We start from the raw sequence: 18,988 nt of genomic DNA on the forward strand, positions 1-18,988 counted from the left end.
CATATGTACATATCTAAGATCATAGGAAAGCAAAATAGTAGAGAACAGATTTTTCTTAAACTTTTTAGTTTGGTAACCCGCGGCCTCGCTCGCGTAGGAGTAGTTTTAAGGGATTTAGGATATGTATATAAAAGAATTACAAACAATAATTTCATAGAAAATAATTTTTTATTAATAACCATAATGTGACAATACCCAGCATCCGTTGCTATGCCTCGTTGAATAAAATCAAAATATCAAGCAAAATTAGTTTTATTAATTTTCTATCTCAAACCGTTTTTGAACTTTGCATTTGGGTCAGAGTTGAAGAGCTTATGCGGATTATGAAGCCTAGAGTGTGCTATAAATAGTGGGAAATAGGAAAAACTAAGATTTTTTAGATTAAATTTAAGCAAATATTCGATTATTAGTGACGAATGAGAGTGGTGGCGCGGCCTGGGGCTGTGGAAAGGGTTCCATCATAAAAACATGCCTATAATCTTCATTGGGTGAAAATATGAATGTATAAAAATCTTTACGTCATTTGGTGTTGTCGTTTCGTAGTGATGCGCGGACAACGTACAGACATTCACCTTTATAGTATAGATGTTAATAAAAAAACAAGCAAAAGTAATAATACAATAATGAAAATGTACTGCAATTGATTTTTGCGTTGTAATACGTTCACATATATGTAAGTAGATGATCTACTTTTTCGTGCTCAAGCGCGATTTCCCATACAAAATTTCTCTCCCATAATCGGAGGTTATAAAATAGTCCTAGATAATAACCATACTTTTTGACAAACAGCCCTGTGTTTTCTGTGTAATAGATCATTATTTTTATGCGTGTAAAGAAAAACGTCAAAGTAAAAACTAAATAAATGGATGCCGGCAAAGAAAACAGGAACAAGACATAATTATAATACAATGTTTGTTAGGTATTATTAACTATGCATTCATATAACAGAAAAAAAGCGTGTGTCCATAAACGTGTATCCTCTTATTACTTATTATAAAACGTAATATCGAATTTCGAAACGTTCAGTAAACGTCGTTTACGGATATCCTCCAACTGTTCATTATTAGCAGCCAATTGCGCAATTGTAATTAAACTAACATAAAACACCGAAATATACCACCTAAATAATTTTTATGAAGAAAAAATTTCACAGCAATACAGCTGATTATTAATTTTCCAGTAATCAGAACGGGTAGATTAATTTTGTGGAATTATTGGTAAAAAAAAATCGAAAGAACTCTTCTAGTGATATGGTGCATGTTTTAGGTCAAGACCAGTACAACACAAAACTGTGTTTAGAAAATTCAAAACACCCTAAAATTTTTTTTATTTATTGTTAAAAAACCGATTTATGGTGTTTTTGATGAAGTAAATATACATAACTAGCCCATTTTTCAACCGATTTTTTATTTCAATATGGTCTTGGGTGGGGGAGTGTATGTGCGTTATGAATGTATATAATTCTAAGATTGGACGATTGACGTCCAAAAGAAATTTTCCACTTTTTTTTAATGTGATGGAATTTTTTGGTCACTATTTTCCAATGGGCACCACAAATATATACATATTGTATTTTTAAACTCCAATAAAATATGCTCGAAATAAGTTATTTTTCATCTTCCTACATTGAAAACTGTAAAAGTTACGATTTAAAAAAAAAAAAGCTTTTTCAACATTTTAAAAATCCAGAACCGAGACTGCGAGAGAATACCGCATGACCGATAGTGCTTTACTGCTCATTGTCGCTAATTTTGAAAGACAGCAATAAGTTTACATAACTATGAATACATCTAACATATCAAAACTCATTATAACCCAAGTTTACCTAATCCAAACTGACCAACTGAAGCTTGCATGACAGCAGAACCATTTGCAATTTGCTGGTAAGCATGTATAATTTAATGAAACGTAAGGCAATGAAATTAAGTGTGTTTCAGTGCCGAACGAAAATATGCAAATAAATTCACAGAGCTTGTAAATCTAGTCTATACAAACCAAACAAAAGATAACCTAACCTAATAGAGCCTTACCCTGGCAACAGCTTTCCGAAGGCGAAGCGTTCGGCGAGCATTCGGAACGCATTAGGCGAGCATTCGGGACGTTCGCAGAGCCTTCTCAGATACACCCACACTGGTGGTCACTCGTACGTGAAACAAATGATACGTCTAACAAACGTAGAAGATCAAGTGAACATTGAGATTGTAATTTAAATTTTTGAATTAAAAAAGTAACTTTTAATAAAACATTTAATTCAAAAATGTTTAATTTTTTAAGAGTATTTTATGTTCAAATTAGCCACTCACTACACATAGAAGTGCAATGCAATCGGTTCAATTGTGTTACGTAGGGTTCTATTTAGTGAAGTGAGATTAGGATAAGTTATTCAAAGTTGCGTCGAGTTTGGATAGGTTGGCATTGCAAACTAATCAAAATGACTTCATTTTGCAATGCAGAAAAGCAGCACAATGGGTTCGATTGTCTCACATTGTGTACGGTTGGAATGATTTCGATAACGTTAGGTTAGCTGAGGTTACTACGTCCAAGTAAGTCAGAAAATTGCAGAAGTAAGTCAGCAAAATGCGTTACTTTTTGCATTATTTTTTTTTTTTTTGACGTTATAATATTTTTCTACGGTCTCTGTTCAACTCGAGAATGTTCTGTTTTTATTTTATTTCTACAAAAACGTTCTTGACTTGGAAAATTTATTATCATTTATGATAAAATAATGCTTGCTAGGTTTGGAATGGATATTATGAGTAAATATACTTAGTTATACACGTATTTCGCGAATAATAACGAAGCACCGCATTAAATTTGCAAATATGAAAGTAGTGAACAAAACTTTCAGTTTACTGATTTTTTTGTTTTACAAAAAACCCCGATTTTCGACACATTTCGATCGATTTTTGAAATTGAAGGCTTTTAAAATTCGGAATAGATACAGCTATAAGACTTCCTACTAATAAATAAACTTTTCATTTCAATATTATCGACAACATCTCGTTAAACTCTCAAAAATGAGAAAAATTTACTACAATTTAAGTTTTATTTGAAAAATCAGTGGTTATTTTTGCTTAGCATGAAAAATAGAAGACATACGTCAGAGGGACTAACATTTACCTCATTTCAATATTATCGACAACATCTCGTTAAACTCTCAAAAATAAGAAAAATTGACTACAATTTAAGTTTTGTGTTGAAAAATCAGTGGTTATTTTTGCTTAGCGTGAAAAATAGAGGACATACGTCAGAGGGACTAACATTTACCTCAACAAAACTGTTTCAAGATTGGAAATCGGATAAAATGCAGACGAGCTACGAGTTTTTAAGTGTCGGAAAATACCCAAAATCGGGTTTTTAACGATAAATAAAAAATTTGAGGGTGTTAAACATTTTTTGAACACGGTTCTGCGTCGTGCTCATCATGTCACTTTAAAAGTTCTGATTCACTGTAGCACCGTGTAATTAATGCGTATGTGAACGTACATTTACACATATATTTTATACACATTAATACCATTTCAAAATGCATGATGTAAGATTGTTTATAAATGAAAGTTTAGCAACCACAACGGAAGTTTTAAAATGCAGATATTTCAAAAATTGGAGCCAATCTAAGGCATCAGTTAAGTAAGATAACCTTTGCCCAAATTACCTATCAAACCTTTGCCTAAATTTTTAACTTACACAGTGTTATTTAGGAATGGGATGAATTGAATTTGAATTTGAAAAGGTCGAGCCAAGGAGCACCAGGAGATTTGGTGGCTCCTAAAACCCAAAGCCCATTGTATTTAAAGCTCTGGAAAGGGGGTAGATAGTCAAGGAGGGAGGGAGAAAAGTATCAGAGAAAGAGATAGGAAAGAATAGAGACAGAGATAGAGATAGTTAGTCCTGTGAGAATTTTCCAGATTCTTTGGCAAATCTGTAAATATCCTCTAGTTTTAGAGAACGAATATTACTCATTCTCATGACATCGGAACCCAATACTCGTAGTCGCGCTCTAGCAAAGGCAGGACACTCACAGAGAAAGTGCTCAGTGCTATCCGCCTCCTACAAGCATGACAGGCATACCGGGTCCTCGATGATTCCAATGGTGGTCATATGCTGACCCCATGGGTTGTGTCCCGTAATGATGCCGACCATCAACCGAATGTCTTTCCTTCTAAGTTTTAGTAGAAAGTTTGACAGTTTTCTGTTCGGACTTGTCACAAAACACTTTGCAGTTCTGCAGCGTTCTAGACCGGACCACCGCTCTTTATGTAGATTGCCTACATAATCGTTGATCCAATTCTTGATTCCTGCGGGACTGATTCCGATTATTGGCTCTGGCCCCTGTGGGGGCACCGCTGATCCACGGTTGGCCAATTCGTCGGTAATTTCGTTTCCTTGAACATCGGAGTGTCCCGGAACCCATATAAGTACAAGCCTGTTTTGTCTTGCGACAGAATTAAGCTTCTTCTTACATTCTTGAAAAATCTTTGAGGTTTGCTTCGCGTTCTCCAGGGCCTTCAATGCAGCCTGACTGTCACTGAAGACTCCAATCTGTTTCCCGCTCCATCTCCTCTCGATTATCCATTCGGCTACTTTTAGGATGGCAAAAACTTCTGTTTGGAAAACAGTTGCCATTCCCCCCATAGCATAGTGATACTTATTACTATCGTTTAAGTACCATCCGGCTCCAGACCCTATCTCAGTCTTGGACCCATCGGTAAAGAAAATATCCGTCAAACCTCCCTGCATGCATTCTGGATTGCTCCATTGCTCACGCAATGGAAATCTGACATCAAATTTCCTTCTGAATGAAACTGTGAGTATCAGGTCATCTTTAGGTGCCAAAAACAGTGGATACTGCTCCGACAGCAACTTAAAGATTTCTCTGTCTCCCGAAGTTCCATCTTCGTGCCAGGATAATTTTAAACAAATTAGTAAATAGTTTCAAATAGTCAGTAAATACCGTGTTTATGGTATAATGAATTTATTCACATTTTGTAGTTCATTCGCCTTTTCTTTTATATTATTTTGGCATGCGCAGATGAGAACCTTAAATTGTTTAATGACGATGGCGATAACGATATCGCTTTATAGTCCTGTAGCGGTAACCATCAGATGCTAGACTGTGCGCTGGTGCTGAGGCAGCAACGTCATAGCTCAGATCGTTGTTTTGGACAGGAGCAGAGTAAACAGATGACGGGGCGGAATAAGCACCCACATTTTCGTAAGACGCTGGTGCCGAATAAGTTGGCTCAGGGGCAGAGGCTTGAGGAGGTAGGTAGCCACTTGCAAGTTCGCTAACATCGCGACGACGGCGTTGGCGAAGACGGTACCTTTTCACAGTTTTGTATCGGTATCCATCAGCGGCGACGATGTGTGCTGGCTCTGACGCAGCAGAATCGTAGCTGGCATCATAAACTGGAGTTGGGGCTGTATAAACTGGATTTGGTGCCGAGTAAACTCCTGAGTTTTCGTAAGACACTGGCGCCGAATATGTTGGCTCAGGGGCTGAGGCTTGAGGAGGTAGGTAGCCACTTGCAAGTTCGCTAACATCGCGACGACGGCGTTGGCGAAGACGATAACGTTTCACAGTTTTGTACCGATATCCATCAGCAGCGACGATGTGCGCTGGTTCTGACGCAGCAGCATCGTAGCTGGCATCATAAACTGTACTTGGCGCGGTATAAACTGGAGCTGGCACAGAGTAAGCTCCTGAGTTGTCATAAGGTGATGAAACAGAATATGCTGGTTCGGGCGCGGAAGCTTGAGGTGGCAAGTAGCCACTCGACAATTCATTAACATCTCGGCGGTGTCGCAATCGGAAACGTCGTACAGTCCTATAACGATAACCGTCGTTAGCTAAAGTATTGTACGGTTCACTGTCCAAGAAATTATTCTCGATGACATTGCTTGCAGAAGCGCCATAATTTGCTCCTGGGGGGAGGTATTCTGCAGAAGGAGCTTGCGCGCAGACGCAAGCAAGAATGCTCAAGCCAATGCATATAAGTTTCTGAAATTTTAGCGTCTATAAATATTTATTGCTTTCAATGTCTATAGTATAGTTTTTAAATCTTGGACTTACCATCTTCGCAAAAGTATGATGGTCTAGTGGAGTGAAGCGAATGATACTTCCGATTGGATGGATACGATATTTATACTACTTTCTAATCCATATTTTAATTCAATTGGGTAAAAGTGAACGTTCTCATATCGAGTTATGCAAGTTAAGTTTGCAAGTTTTGCCATATTTTTGCATCCCATTCTTAGCAGTTGGTGAATTTTAGAATCAAAATAAGCAAAGCAATCACTTTAAGGCATAGACATACATATACATATGTACGTATGTATGGGGTTTTGTCATTTAGTAAAAGAGATCGTATTTGTGTCTGCAGTCACCTTTTCGCGTTAGTTATTATGTAAATTGGCGATAACAAAAACGAAATATGTATACTTATAATCATGTAGAGATGTTGGCCCACTATTGGCGACTTATGGACTGGTTAGAGCAAGTGACACACGAAAATAATAACTAAGACTAGCACGTTTAAACATCCATCGCCTACCATGGCGGAAGAGTTTAATTTGTAGTTAATTTATTGTACTTAAATATTGGAGGCAACGGTCATGCCTAAAGAAAATGCACTCACATTTTTAGAAGTTATTCATGTGATTCATTTCGCACGATCTCCTGAACAGTGACGGAAAAGAACATTGACGGAAGATACACTTGTACATACATGGAAGCAATTCATCTACGATAAATGTTTGACTAAATACATTTATATTATAAGCCTTTCGATTATATTGCAAGAAACACTTTCAGTAATTTATAGTGTTTTATTTTCTAAATAAAAAAAATGTTCTAATAAAAAAGTGCCCTCATTATACGGCAACGATATGAAAATGTTGCCACACGCCCTGCGAAAATGTTGCATATTTCATATGCGAAAAGAACAAGAAAAATTCCACCTTTCCACAAATTATAAATATATACAGTCATACGCACCTTATTTGAAACAGATGCGATTTTTTTGTATTTCATAATGATTCATAAGTCAAAACCAAGCTCCAGGCTCCGAGAATATACAAACAAAAGGAATAACAATAGAAACTACCAAACACAAGAAATTATACATACACACACACATTTTCTTGCCACGCGTCATCCGCATAAAAACGCAAAAAAATGCATTTGTTGGCTTTATTATTAATTTGTGCCTTCACAATTTAACACACAGCACTTCGTTTTCATTAGTTACCAAGTCATCCACTAAATCTTTACAAAAATCTGATTTCTTCTCCTTTTGTTTGTAACTGTTTTGGGAAGACGTCACCTTGAGTATTCAATTAGCCTTGGTATGTATATACAATTTGTCAATAATTACTTTTGACATAGAAAATAAATTCATTTTTTCGACTTCATTAGCAACAAATAGCACTCTTTATTTATCTTTGACTACTTTTTGTACTGATTCATATTTATTCACAGGATTTAAAGGGAACTAATAAAAAAAAACTATAAATTCGCTGGAAATACAACTACAACGACACTGTCAATAAACTATTTTGACATTTTGCTTTTTCAATTTCTTTAGAAAGTTTTGCGCGATTAACTTTGATTTTTTTATTAATTCCCTTTAAATGAATCAGTACAAAAAAAGAAGACAAAGATAAATAAAGATATTTTTTACTAATGAAGTCAAAAAACTGAATTTATTTTCCATGTCAAACTGTATATAATATTCGCTCCTTCATTTTAGTTTTTGGAAGTTTTCCGAATATGAATATGTGGCTGCAAATTTGTTGGGACCGAATTTATTTATATGTACGAATATATATGCAAATAAATCGTATATGCTAATAAATCCGGATATGCGCGTGGCTCTTATCAGTTTTTTTTTATTTTTCTAAAGCAGAAATAAGATTTTAGTGACTTCAATACATATACACATGCATTTATGTATGTATGTATGTACATATGTATGTATGCACATGTTTGGGGTTGCAATCAAAATATTGATATCTAAAAAGTTATGTTTCTATTTGTATTTACTGAGTATAGCTTGAGCATTTAACAGGTCGCGTGATTAAGTGATGTCTGACTTGTTCGCAACCATCTATTGAAATTGTTGAGAGGTCGTAGTTATAGACTTTATTTTAAAATATCATTGGTTCAAGTGAATTTTACAATAAATCTTAACAGCCATAATATTTGCATATATGTGTATGTATGTATCTGTATATCTGTATGTATACATATCTAGATATAGCAAAATATATTTTCCATAAAAAATTTAGATGTTTACAAATGTGGTAATAAGAATGACAAACAAAGGAATTATGCAAAACAGGCATCATCTTTATTCGAATATAAATTTTGGCGGATTTGTTATAGATTTTTTATTCCGACTGTTTGCACATAAAGTCTTGTGTGCACTAGAGGATCTAAGGAAGGGGCTTACGAGCATGAGTAGTGCAAAATTCGTTCATCAATATTGAATACTTTAAAATTTAAAAGATTACTACCTATTATAGAATATTCAGCGACAGTATACAGTACGACAGCACTACTGACTAGCGATTTTATTTAATTCAATTAATAGTCTAAAAATACAGTATTTCTTACAGACTATGAAAACAGATTAATGCTAAATAAATTGATCAAAGTTAAATTAAACTTATAATTAACTAGCTTCAATAGTAATGAGTAAAAGAAAAAGAATAAAATTTCGTATAACTTACAGAGGAGGATTATTCATTTTAGTAAGTCAAGAAATACAAATTTTCTTACAGACTACATAGAGTAACTCTGAGTATTTTTATACATAGAGTATTTATATAGAAGTAATTAACAAAATTAAAGCTTAGGAAACTAAATTAACAAAATATACTAGGTAATTATTTAGAACGTACCTCTGTCACTTAACGGAGAGAGACAGCGTGAGTCGTATGATGGTTTGGGGTCTGAGAAATTGAGTGAGTGTAGCGCGAAACGCACAAAAATTTTTTCAACCCTCTCCACTAGATTTATATGAACTGCATGATAAGGTCTCCAAATAAAAGAGGCATAATCTAATTTGGACCGCACAAACGCAGAGTATAAAATCTTAAGGGTATATGGATCAGTGAAGTGCGATGAGTGACGTCTAACAAAAGCGAGCATAGCAAGAGAATTGGAAACGGCATAATTTAGGTGCGTGATAAAATTAAGCTTTGAATCAAAGAAAACCCCTAAATAAGGGGTTAGATAAGGTAGATCTTGCAGCTACAAGGTCATGCTGACGTGGACTAATTAGACGTTTAACACTAAAATATAACTTGTCTTTAACAACGCATTCAAAGAGTTTAGATACAGCAGATAATTTGGAAATTGGTCTGTAATTTACAATATCGCTTTTATTACCGCTTTTGAAAATAGGAGTGACAGCTTCCAATCATCGATAAATATTCCTTCGGCCAAGGATTTGTTAAAAATTAATTTAAGAGGTTGAACCAAAGAGCGACAGTTTTTAAACAAAGTTACGAAAGCCCGTCTACATCCGAATGAGCCGAGTTTTTAATCTTTAACAATCCCTCAATGACATCATCATCTGATAGAACAAGCGAACCAAAGTCAACTGAAGAAGACACTATCCCCAAGAAATTATTGCGAATGGCTGCCAAATGTTCTTCCTGAATATCTTCGTCAGAGACGAAGTTAGATGAAAAGAAATCAGCAAATAAATTCGCTGCATCGCTGACAGAGCAGGCAGTTACGCCCCTATAAAACACAGAATTAGGAATAGAAGAGGCCTTTTTAATCGATTTAATATATCGCCAAAAATTCTTCGGATCACTTTTTATATTAAGCTCAAATTTGTGAATGAATTCCTTATACAAACACTTATTTAAAGTACGAAACTTATTCCTGTGGAGGATAAAAAAATCATAATAGCGGGTTTCGTTAGTTAACTTGAACTTCTTAAAAAACTTATTTCTCAAATTTTTATGATGTTTAAATTCTTTCTTTTCACCAAAAGCTACCAGAAATTCAAAGATCAACAGCTTCTGATGAAAATTCGACTTGCTTGAGGTCATCGAATTTGGTAAGATATGATAATCATGTTGCCCAACCTGAACCAGTCAAAACGGTGCAAACGCAAAAGGCTCACTATTAAGAACCTAATGAACAACGTGACTGAAGCAAGGATAGTAGGAAAGCATAAAGGTGAGCATGTTTTGATTCCGAGAATACCACTGCTTCCAACCAATTTGGCGTTTCAATTCAAACGTATTCAATTTTCGGTTCGCCTAGCATTCGTAATGACGATTATTAAGTAGCGAAGACAATCTTTAGAAGAGTGTGGATCAAATCTAGAGATATTAGTAAGCCATCGGCGATTTGTGATTTCTCTCCGGATAGAAATACCCGAAATATATTATAGTTTATCATCATCCGTTACGATGAAAGCATTAGAAACAGCATTTCATTTTTAAAATAATTAAATTTGAATGAAATAATTTTAATTAAATCAAAATCGCACTGAAATAATGAAAATGAAACAGATACCCAAGATACCCACTGATTCCCATGTATGTATATAGACGTGAACGATGACAAACAGTTTTAAAGATATGAATTAAAGGTCAATCACGTCAGGGTCGTAGGAAATTCAGGTTGAAAACCATGTTTGTCGTCTGTACCTAAGCTGCCAAAAATGTGCAACTATCCTTTAAAAAAAAGTATCGCAATCTTATGCGCATGGGAACTTTTCACATCAAATATATGTACATAAACTTATAGTATTTGAATTTAAAAAAATGAAATATTAAGATTTAGAAAGCATTTAGAACGAAAAAAATAATAAACACAATTTTATTTTTTTTGGTGTTTTGGTTTAAACTTTATTCCATGTTAAGATATTAAAAGCGACAGAAGTCTCGTGCTCCTCTGCGACTGATCCCGGGCAAATTCGGAACAAGCCGCATATTTTGCATAGTGGTTTGATACACATATGCACATGTACTTTTTTCCTTAAAATGTTTATACCTATACATAGAGTGGCTCAATAAAGAATTCGGACATATGTACATACATAGCATGCAGCTTAAAAATCAAAATTTTTGTAAGAGTTAAATATTTTTATTTTTTTATTTTTCTATTGGGTATTCCAGTAGGATTTTAAAAATAGAAATAATAATTATTTACAAATCCATTACCTCATTGCATTCACAACACAGCATTCACAAAATTGCTGTCAAAAAAGAAGTCGGGCATCTGGCATTATTGCGATTGTTAGGCACTTTAAAACGTGGAATCCCACAATTAATGTGCTCTCGCTAGAACAGCGCAAATAAAGAACCAAGCGTAATAAATTAAAATAAAGTTCGTATTTTGTTGAATAAAAGTCCAAATTATAAGCATGAGTAGATAACGTGATAACTGTTTTCGGATGTAGATGTGCAACAAATTAAGAAAAAATCCAAGAACGCTCCTAAGCTCGCAACAAAAGTCGCCCAACACCTTTATACTAACTGCAACTCCGAAAGTATGCGCATAGTGTTGCGAAAGAATTATTATAGTGGAAGAGTTGCACGAAAAAAACCTTTAATCAACGAGATTAACCGACACACGAGAATATAATTCGCAAAGCGTAATGGGGAAAGGATTTCGAGTTCTAGAAGCACGTTTTATTTGCAGATGAAAGCAAGTTTAATATTTAGGTCAGATGAACAATCATATGTGTGGCGAAGACCTAATGAAGAGTTGCTGGAAAAAAACTTACGTCCACTGCTGGTACTTGAAATGTGTTCTTAATTAAAGGCAATATGGGCTACAAACAATACCTAACAATTTTGAAAGAAAATTTGGTCCAAAGGGCTAAAAAGTTGGGAATTAAGGAGAATTTCCAGTACTATCAATACAACGATCCCAAGCATAAGGCACTTACTACTGTCCTAAACTACCTGAAACACCCCCACAATCTCCAGACATCAATGTAATTGAACGTCTGTTCGCTCATTTGGAAAATCAACTGAAAAACCTTGTTATTGAAAACAAGAAAGATCTAGAAGATGCTATTAAAAAAGAGTGGGGGAAAATAGATCCATTAACATGTAAGAAGCTGATCGAATCCATGCCAAGAAAATTGAATGCTGTGAGAAAAAATAAAGGCTTGCCAGCTAAATATTAATTACATATATTGTTTTTTCTCTAATATTATTTGCCTAACTCTACTTTATATAAATGTTCGAGTTCTTGTTTCTTGTTTGTCATGTATTTTGTTAAGTTTTTATGTTAGCATTTTCTATGTACGAATGAGTTGTTTTTAGTAGGCTTGAAGAATGAAAATAAATGTGACACATAAACGCATTAGATTTGTATTTTAATATATTGACGTGATAACGTCTTATAATTCGATTTAACAGGCTGCACGCACGAAAAAATGTGTCGTTACCTTGCTCATTAGTGTTACCTTGCTCATAAGTCGTTACCTTGCTCATTAGTGTTACCTTGCTCATATGTCGTTACCTTGCTCATTGCCGTTACCTTGCTCATTGCATTGAATGAACTGCAAGCGAAAGCGCGGAACGCACGACAAAGCAAACGAACGGCAACGTTCGACATCTTGCTCTCTCCTACTTAAGTGAGCGTATATATGTATGTATATGCGCATATGTACATATATAAATTCACGTATTTGTATTTGCATATGCCTTCTTATTGATTATTTTTATTATATATGAAGGAAAAAATGTATGGTAATATTTACCATATACCTTATAAGATATGTTGTATACTAATATATGTATATAAACATGCATATACATATACAATTTCATGCAATTTTCAAAAAGAACAAATCTATATGTAAAGATGCATAGAAGTCATATAGACATATCAAATATACGAATCTATTTCGTACGCAAGCAAATGTAAGCTAATGTGCTTGAACTGCCAGCGAGAGCGCGGAACGAACGACAAAGAGCACAATCGGCCCCCGCGTTCGGCAACGTTCGACATCTGGCTCTGTCCTACTTGAGTGAGTATATATATGTATGTATATGTATGTATATGCGCATTTGTATATAAATTCACATACTTGTATTTGCATATGCCTTCTTGCTGTGTGCATGGTAATGAACCATTTCTCTGTTGAGAATAGGACGATGATAGAAAAAGTAGGAAATGAAAGGGAGTGTTTCGAGTGTAAAGTGTCTTGAAAAAGGCAAATCGATGATGGTGCCTCTTAGTGTTGTTGACTTATTAACGTCTGATGCGCAATCGAAATTGAAGATATCTTTCATTTTTCAGGTTTGTGTAAATGTAACTTGACCTATTCCATTGCAATTCCATTTACCTCCTCCTCTATATCCATACAAAATATCTATCAAACAAATAAAATTAAAATTTTGTTTTGAAAATTGCAACCATTCCATCAATATTTTCTTATGACGCTGTCACGTTAAACTATCGTCAGTAAACCGACTTTACAGACAACCTCTTTTTTTTTTTTTAATGACACCCATATAACTTGAGTGTCTGAGTTCTTTATTGAGCCACTGTACAGGTATATACACTGTACACTGTATATAAGATTCTTTTTAATTTTGATCCAACGGTTGATTTTTCGAAGACAATGCAGTCAGCGTCTAGCATTCAAGGTGTTTGGTCGTCTCAGGAGCGCTGTCGTTGTGTTATTCAGTTCGGGTTGTTCCGTTATATTTTTCTCTTCTTTGATTAGCTAAAAGCGTTGCGGTATTAATTCCTATTGAAATATAAATCTTAGTTTTATTCCGATTTGGTGAGTTTTATCTTTTCCTAATTGCGAGAATGCCCCCCGGGGCAACTGATAACCGGGAGAATCGCTTTGCTTTGCTCGCAAGCGATACCCCACGCAAGAAAAAGAAATTAAGTAATGGTTCATCACTTAACCTTTTCCCTGAATTACCAAGTGTTACTGTGGCAGATCCTAAGTTTCTGGTATTATCCTGCAGTGATGAAAATAAAAAAATGTCAGACTATTCATGTTTTGCCGTTCATAAGGCAATTCAACTTATAAGTAAAGAGGTGATATCGATCTCCGAACTCAGAGATGGTAACCTTCTGCTACTGGTAAAGGACAAGAAAACAGCACAAAAATTTTTGTCTACCACGCAATTACAAGGGGTGTGTCGTGTCACATTTTCATTTCATTCTTCACTCAACATCACCAAGGGGACAATCTATGCCCCTTATCTTAATAAAGTATCTGATGAAGAAATTGTTAACGAACTCAGCAGCCAAGGTGTAACTTCTATTTATAAATTCAATAAAATGTTCAATGGAAAACTAACTCCCAGTGGTGTTATCTTACTATCTTTTGATTCTTACAAATTACCTACCAAAATTGATGTGTCATGGCATTCTGTAAAAGTTAGGGAGTACATTCCTAATCCCATGCGGTGCAAACTGTGTCAACTGCTTGGTCACACCACAAAATGGTGCAAGAATCAACCAATATGTGTTGGGTGCGCACTACCCCCCCATCAACCAGACGATTGCACTCGTATTATGTGTGCAAACTGTTCGGAACAACAACCTTCATCCTCAAATGAATGTAAAAAATTTAAACAAGCTAAAGACTTCATAGCTATAACAACAAAAAATAAGTGCTCCATGATGGAGGCTAGAAATATCTATCGTACACAAATTACTTAACCCCCACTTAATTCTTCAACATCCTACGCCGCTGTCCTTTCAGTAGCAGAAACTCCAAATGCCACTACGATCCAAAATACCTCTACTCCAAAAACAACATTAAATAAAGAAATAAACCACTTACAATCATCGAATAACAAACAAACAAACTCTCAAAATACTGCATTTTCTTCAGCAGAAACCTCTCGTGCTCATATTGCACAAAGTACCTCTACTTCTAAAACAATTACAAACAAAGACAACAACTACATTAAATCACAGAAATCACAAATCCAAAAGTCTCCAACGATCAAACATCTCTCTATACAAGCAACAACTTAGCTAATCAACAACATAAAGAAGAGAATGCTTCTCTTGCAAATTCAAAAAGCAGTAATGACACCGCCGCCCAGTCGAATATAGATCATTGTAGTTCTAGTTGTTCTTTTAAGAATGCCAAATCTATAACTGACGAAAGCTTCATTAATTGTACATTCTCACCACTTCCATCTATGAGTAGAGTTCTTTCTCTTTCTCAGTTATCTAATATGGCAAATTCTTCTGATGAATGATGCTCAAAATATTAAATTTCCAGTTACAAATAATTCTCTCTATAATTTCATTTTTTACCAATCACTATGTTAACTTTCTTGCAATGGAATATAAACGGCTTTTTTAACAATTACCATGAGCTTCTTCTACTTCTCTCAGATTTTAAACCCGATCTTGTAGCTTTACAAGAAACCCACCTTGCAGTTTCCATTAATCCCTCTCCTCCTTCGCCTTACACTGCCTATTTCCATAACACAAGTAACACGAATAAACACGGGACTGGTATCCTTATTAAAAAAGGTATTTGGCATAAAAGAATCGCTATTCAAACAAATTTAAACATTATTGCTTTTGAAATTAAGACCAATATAACCTTAACGGTGATATCTGTTTATTTTCCACCTGGTAAAGATTTCGATATTGGGGAGTTTAAATCAATTTTGACTTCACTACCTCATCCGCTTATTCTTTGTGGAGATGTCAATGCCTGGAGTCCACTTTGGGGCTCTTCCATACAAAACGAGAGGGGTAAAGCAATTGCGGATCTAATTTTCACTCAAGATTTAATTGTTTTAAACGATAAATCCCCGACACACTTTTCCGCACATAATTCATTCACGCATGTTGATGTTACGATATCCTTCACTAGCATTTACCCACTCCTTTCTTGGAGAATTCTAGATAGTCTCTGTGGTAGTGACCACTATCCAATTGTTTTCCACTTAAATTGTGAAAGGAGAAGTAAGACCGGCCACATACCAAGATTTAAAACCGATAAAGCAGATTGGGCAAAATACAGGTTTCAGTGCCACGAACAAAGTCAAATCCACCCTTTTAGTAGTAATATCAATAAGGAAGCTAGTTCTATTAAAAAGAGTATCCTCAGCGCAGCTACGTCATCCATTCCTCAATCCCGTCCCTACTTTCATAAAAAATGTGTCCCCTGGTGGAGCAAGGATCTTGCCGAGTTACGTACAATAAAGCAAAATGCATGGTATAATTTTAAACGCATACGCTCCAACTAAAACCTTATGTTATATAAGGCAGCAAATGCGAAGTTTAAACTTTTTGCAAAAAGGGCAAAAAAATAATGCTTTATTAGCATCTCTAGCAATATCAATCCGTCGTCCTCTCCAAAACAAATATGGAAAAGTATCAAAAAGCTGTCGGGGTCTTATAGCAATTTTACTGTCCCACAACTTGTTATAAATAACAAGCTCATTTCTTGCCCCAAAGAAATTGGAAATTCTTTCGCTAAACATTGGTCTGAGTACTCAGATAACACAAATTTTTCTCACGACTTTGTTGCACAAAAATCCAGAATTTTAAATGAAATATATTGTGCACCACAAAATCTCACTCGCTCTGGAAGAGAGATTGACAATCCCATCACCATCCAAGAGTTTGATCATTTTGTTAAGCAGGCCAGAGGCTCCACTCCTGGTTATGACCGCATTAGTTACTCCATGCTTAAAAATCTACCTGATTATATTAAGACTAGGTTATTAAAACTATACAACTCCATTTTCACTTCTGGTATCATACCTCAAAGTTGGAAATCTGCTTGTATATCACCTATTCCTAAGCATAACAAATCAGCAGATAAGCCGTCCAACTTTCGCCCGATTTCCTTATTGCCATGCACCAGCAAGATTTTAGAGAAAATAGTTGCTAACCGACTAATGTGGTTTGCGTCCAAACATAAATTTTTAAATCCCAGTCAGGTTGCCTTTAAAAAAGGACATAGCACTGTTGATGCACTTTTATCTTTCGACCATTTCTCTTCATGTGCCCTGTCTAATAAGAAACATATTACAGCACTTTCCCTTGACTTCGAAAAAGCCTTCGATCGCATCGGGATACACATTGTTCTAAGGCAACTAAGGAAATGGGTGGTTGGTCCTAAAACATACAACTTTGTAAGAAGCTTCCTAACAAACCGAAGATTTATGGTTAAGATAAACGGCTGTTTTTCCGACAGATACAACTTAGAAAACGGGATTCCTCAAGGTTCGCCTCTTTCGGTAGTTTTATTTGTTATCGCGTTTGACGAAATAGGTAAAATCATAGATAAGCACAATATTGGACATTGTATTTACGCGAATGATGTTTTAATATTTACTAAACTCGATAATTTAGTGTCGGTTAGAACCATCTTTAACAGAATCCTTGAGGACATTGCTGTATGGTCGTTCGAATCTGGAGCGATTATATCATGCGAAAAATCCAATATCCTACATATTTGTCGGAGGAAGTGCTGTTCGGGTGTAAAACTAAGTCACCATAATATACCTATAAGTAACGTTAGCCATTTAAAAATATTAGGAATTTTCTTTGACTGTAAATACACTTTTAAATTTCATTGCAATTACATTAGAAATAAATTAATTAATCGTCTTAGCATTGTAAAATACTTTTCATCAAAAAAATCCTTTGTACATATTTCTACACTTTGTTACATTGTTAAATCACTACTTTTATCTGTAATTGACTATGCTTTACCAATTTATGGAAGCTGTGCCAAAAGCAACTTAAACCTTCTGTGTGCTCCATATCATGCTGCTGTGCGTAGAAGCCTACGTGCCTTCCCCACTACTCCTATTTGTAACATCTTGGCTGAATCCGGACTTCCTAGTTTAAGTGAGCGGGTGGAATATATGACTGCTGGCCTTATATACAAAGTGTTATCCTGCAATAATGATCACCTCTATAAAATCACAATCAATGCAGCAAATAGAAAATGTTTTCCAAAGAGGCTGTCGGCGTTATATCATCTGTCTGGGCCAGAAAAATGAGTATCCATTTTAAACCTACTCGTCAAATCCGCAGTAAGTGCCCACCGTGGTTTCTTTCGAACTCGTCATTTGTTAATTGCTTTCAAGATTATCGAAAGGAAAACACTTGTGGTCTTATCTACCGACAAATATTCCTTCAGCACAAACGAGAATTAAATCAAAAATCTTTCAAATTCATATTTACCGATGGCTCTAAAACTAACTTCTCAACCTCTTTCGCGGTTATATCTGAGGATCTACAAGTTCTGAGAAAAGGTTTGCTGCACAATCACTGCTCGACATTTAGTAGTGAGATCTTTGCCATATATCAAGCCGCTCTAATAGCCTCCAAAAATAAAGGTAAATTTTGCATTTGTACCGACAGTCAATCTGCCATCGATGCCGCAAGAAATTTTAACAATAACAGTGCTGTAGTAACTCATGTTCGAGATTTACTTGTCAAGCAAACAAACAAAATTAAATTGATGTGGATACCAGGTCACTGCGGAATTAAAGGCAATGAGTTCGCTGATTATGTCGCGAAAAGTGTTTATAAGGAACCGGCTCTGCATTTTGACGTTCTGGAAAAAGCTGACTTAAAACGTCTAATAAAGCAGTACTTACATAACAAGGCTCTATTGAAATGGAATGAGTACTTTCATCATTACGCGACAATTAATCCCTTCAGGGTAATGCCTACCTATCCACCGGAATCTGAACATACAGACATTTTGTTGTTCTCACGACTTCGTTTAGGTCACACGCAGATAACTCACAGTTACTTGTTAAACTCTGGAGATGCATCCTGCTGTTTTTGTGGGTCATCTAGAACATCAGTAAAGCATATCCTAGACGAATGCACCCAGTTTACCAATACCAGGCGAAGGATTTTTGGCACAGCTCTCCCTTCACAACTTCTAGTTAATACAACATTATCAAATGTAAATACTATATCTAACTTTCTTGAACTGTGTAACATAGCTCATTTAATTTAATATACCTATACTTAGAA

General features: G+C 35.3%; 1 protein-coding gene across 1 annotated transcript; it reads right to left on the reverse strand.

The window, feature by feature from the left end:
• Positions 1–4,950: 4,950 nt before the first annotated feature.
• Positions 4,951–6,104, reverse strand: LOC128856109 (uncharacterized). The gene is made up of 2 exons (XM_054091503.1): positions 6,074–6,104; positions 4,951–6,001 (listed from the first exon to the last, which is right to left on the reverse strand). Exons 1-2 carry the CDS (start codon positions 6,074–6,076, stop codon positions 5,051–5,053), a joined length of 954 nt encoding a protein of 317 aa, XP_053947478.1. The 5' UTR covers positions 6,077–6,104; the 3' UTR covers positions 4,951–5,050.
• Positions 6,105–18,988: the final 12,884 nt, after the last annotated feature.

This window comes from Anastrepha ludens, chromosome 2, assembly GCF_028408465.1.
Source record: "Anastrepha ludens isolate Willacy chromosome 2, idAnaLude1.1, whole genome shotgun sequence".
Classification (NCBI taxonomy): domain Eukaryota; kingdom Metazoa; phylum Arthropoda; class Insecta; order Diptera; family Tephritidae; genus Anastrepha; species Anastrepha ludens.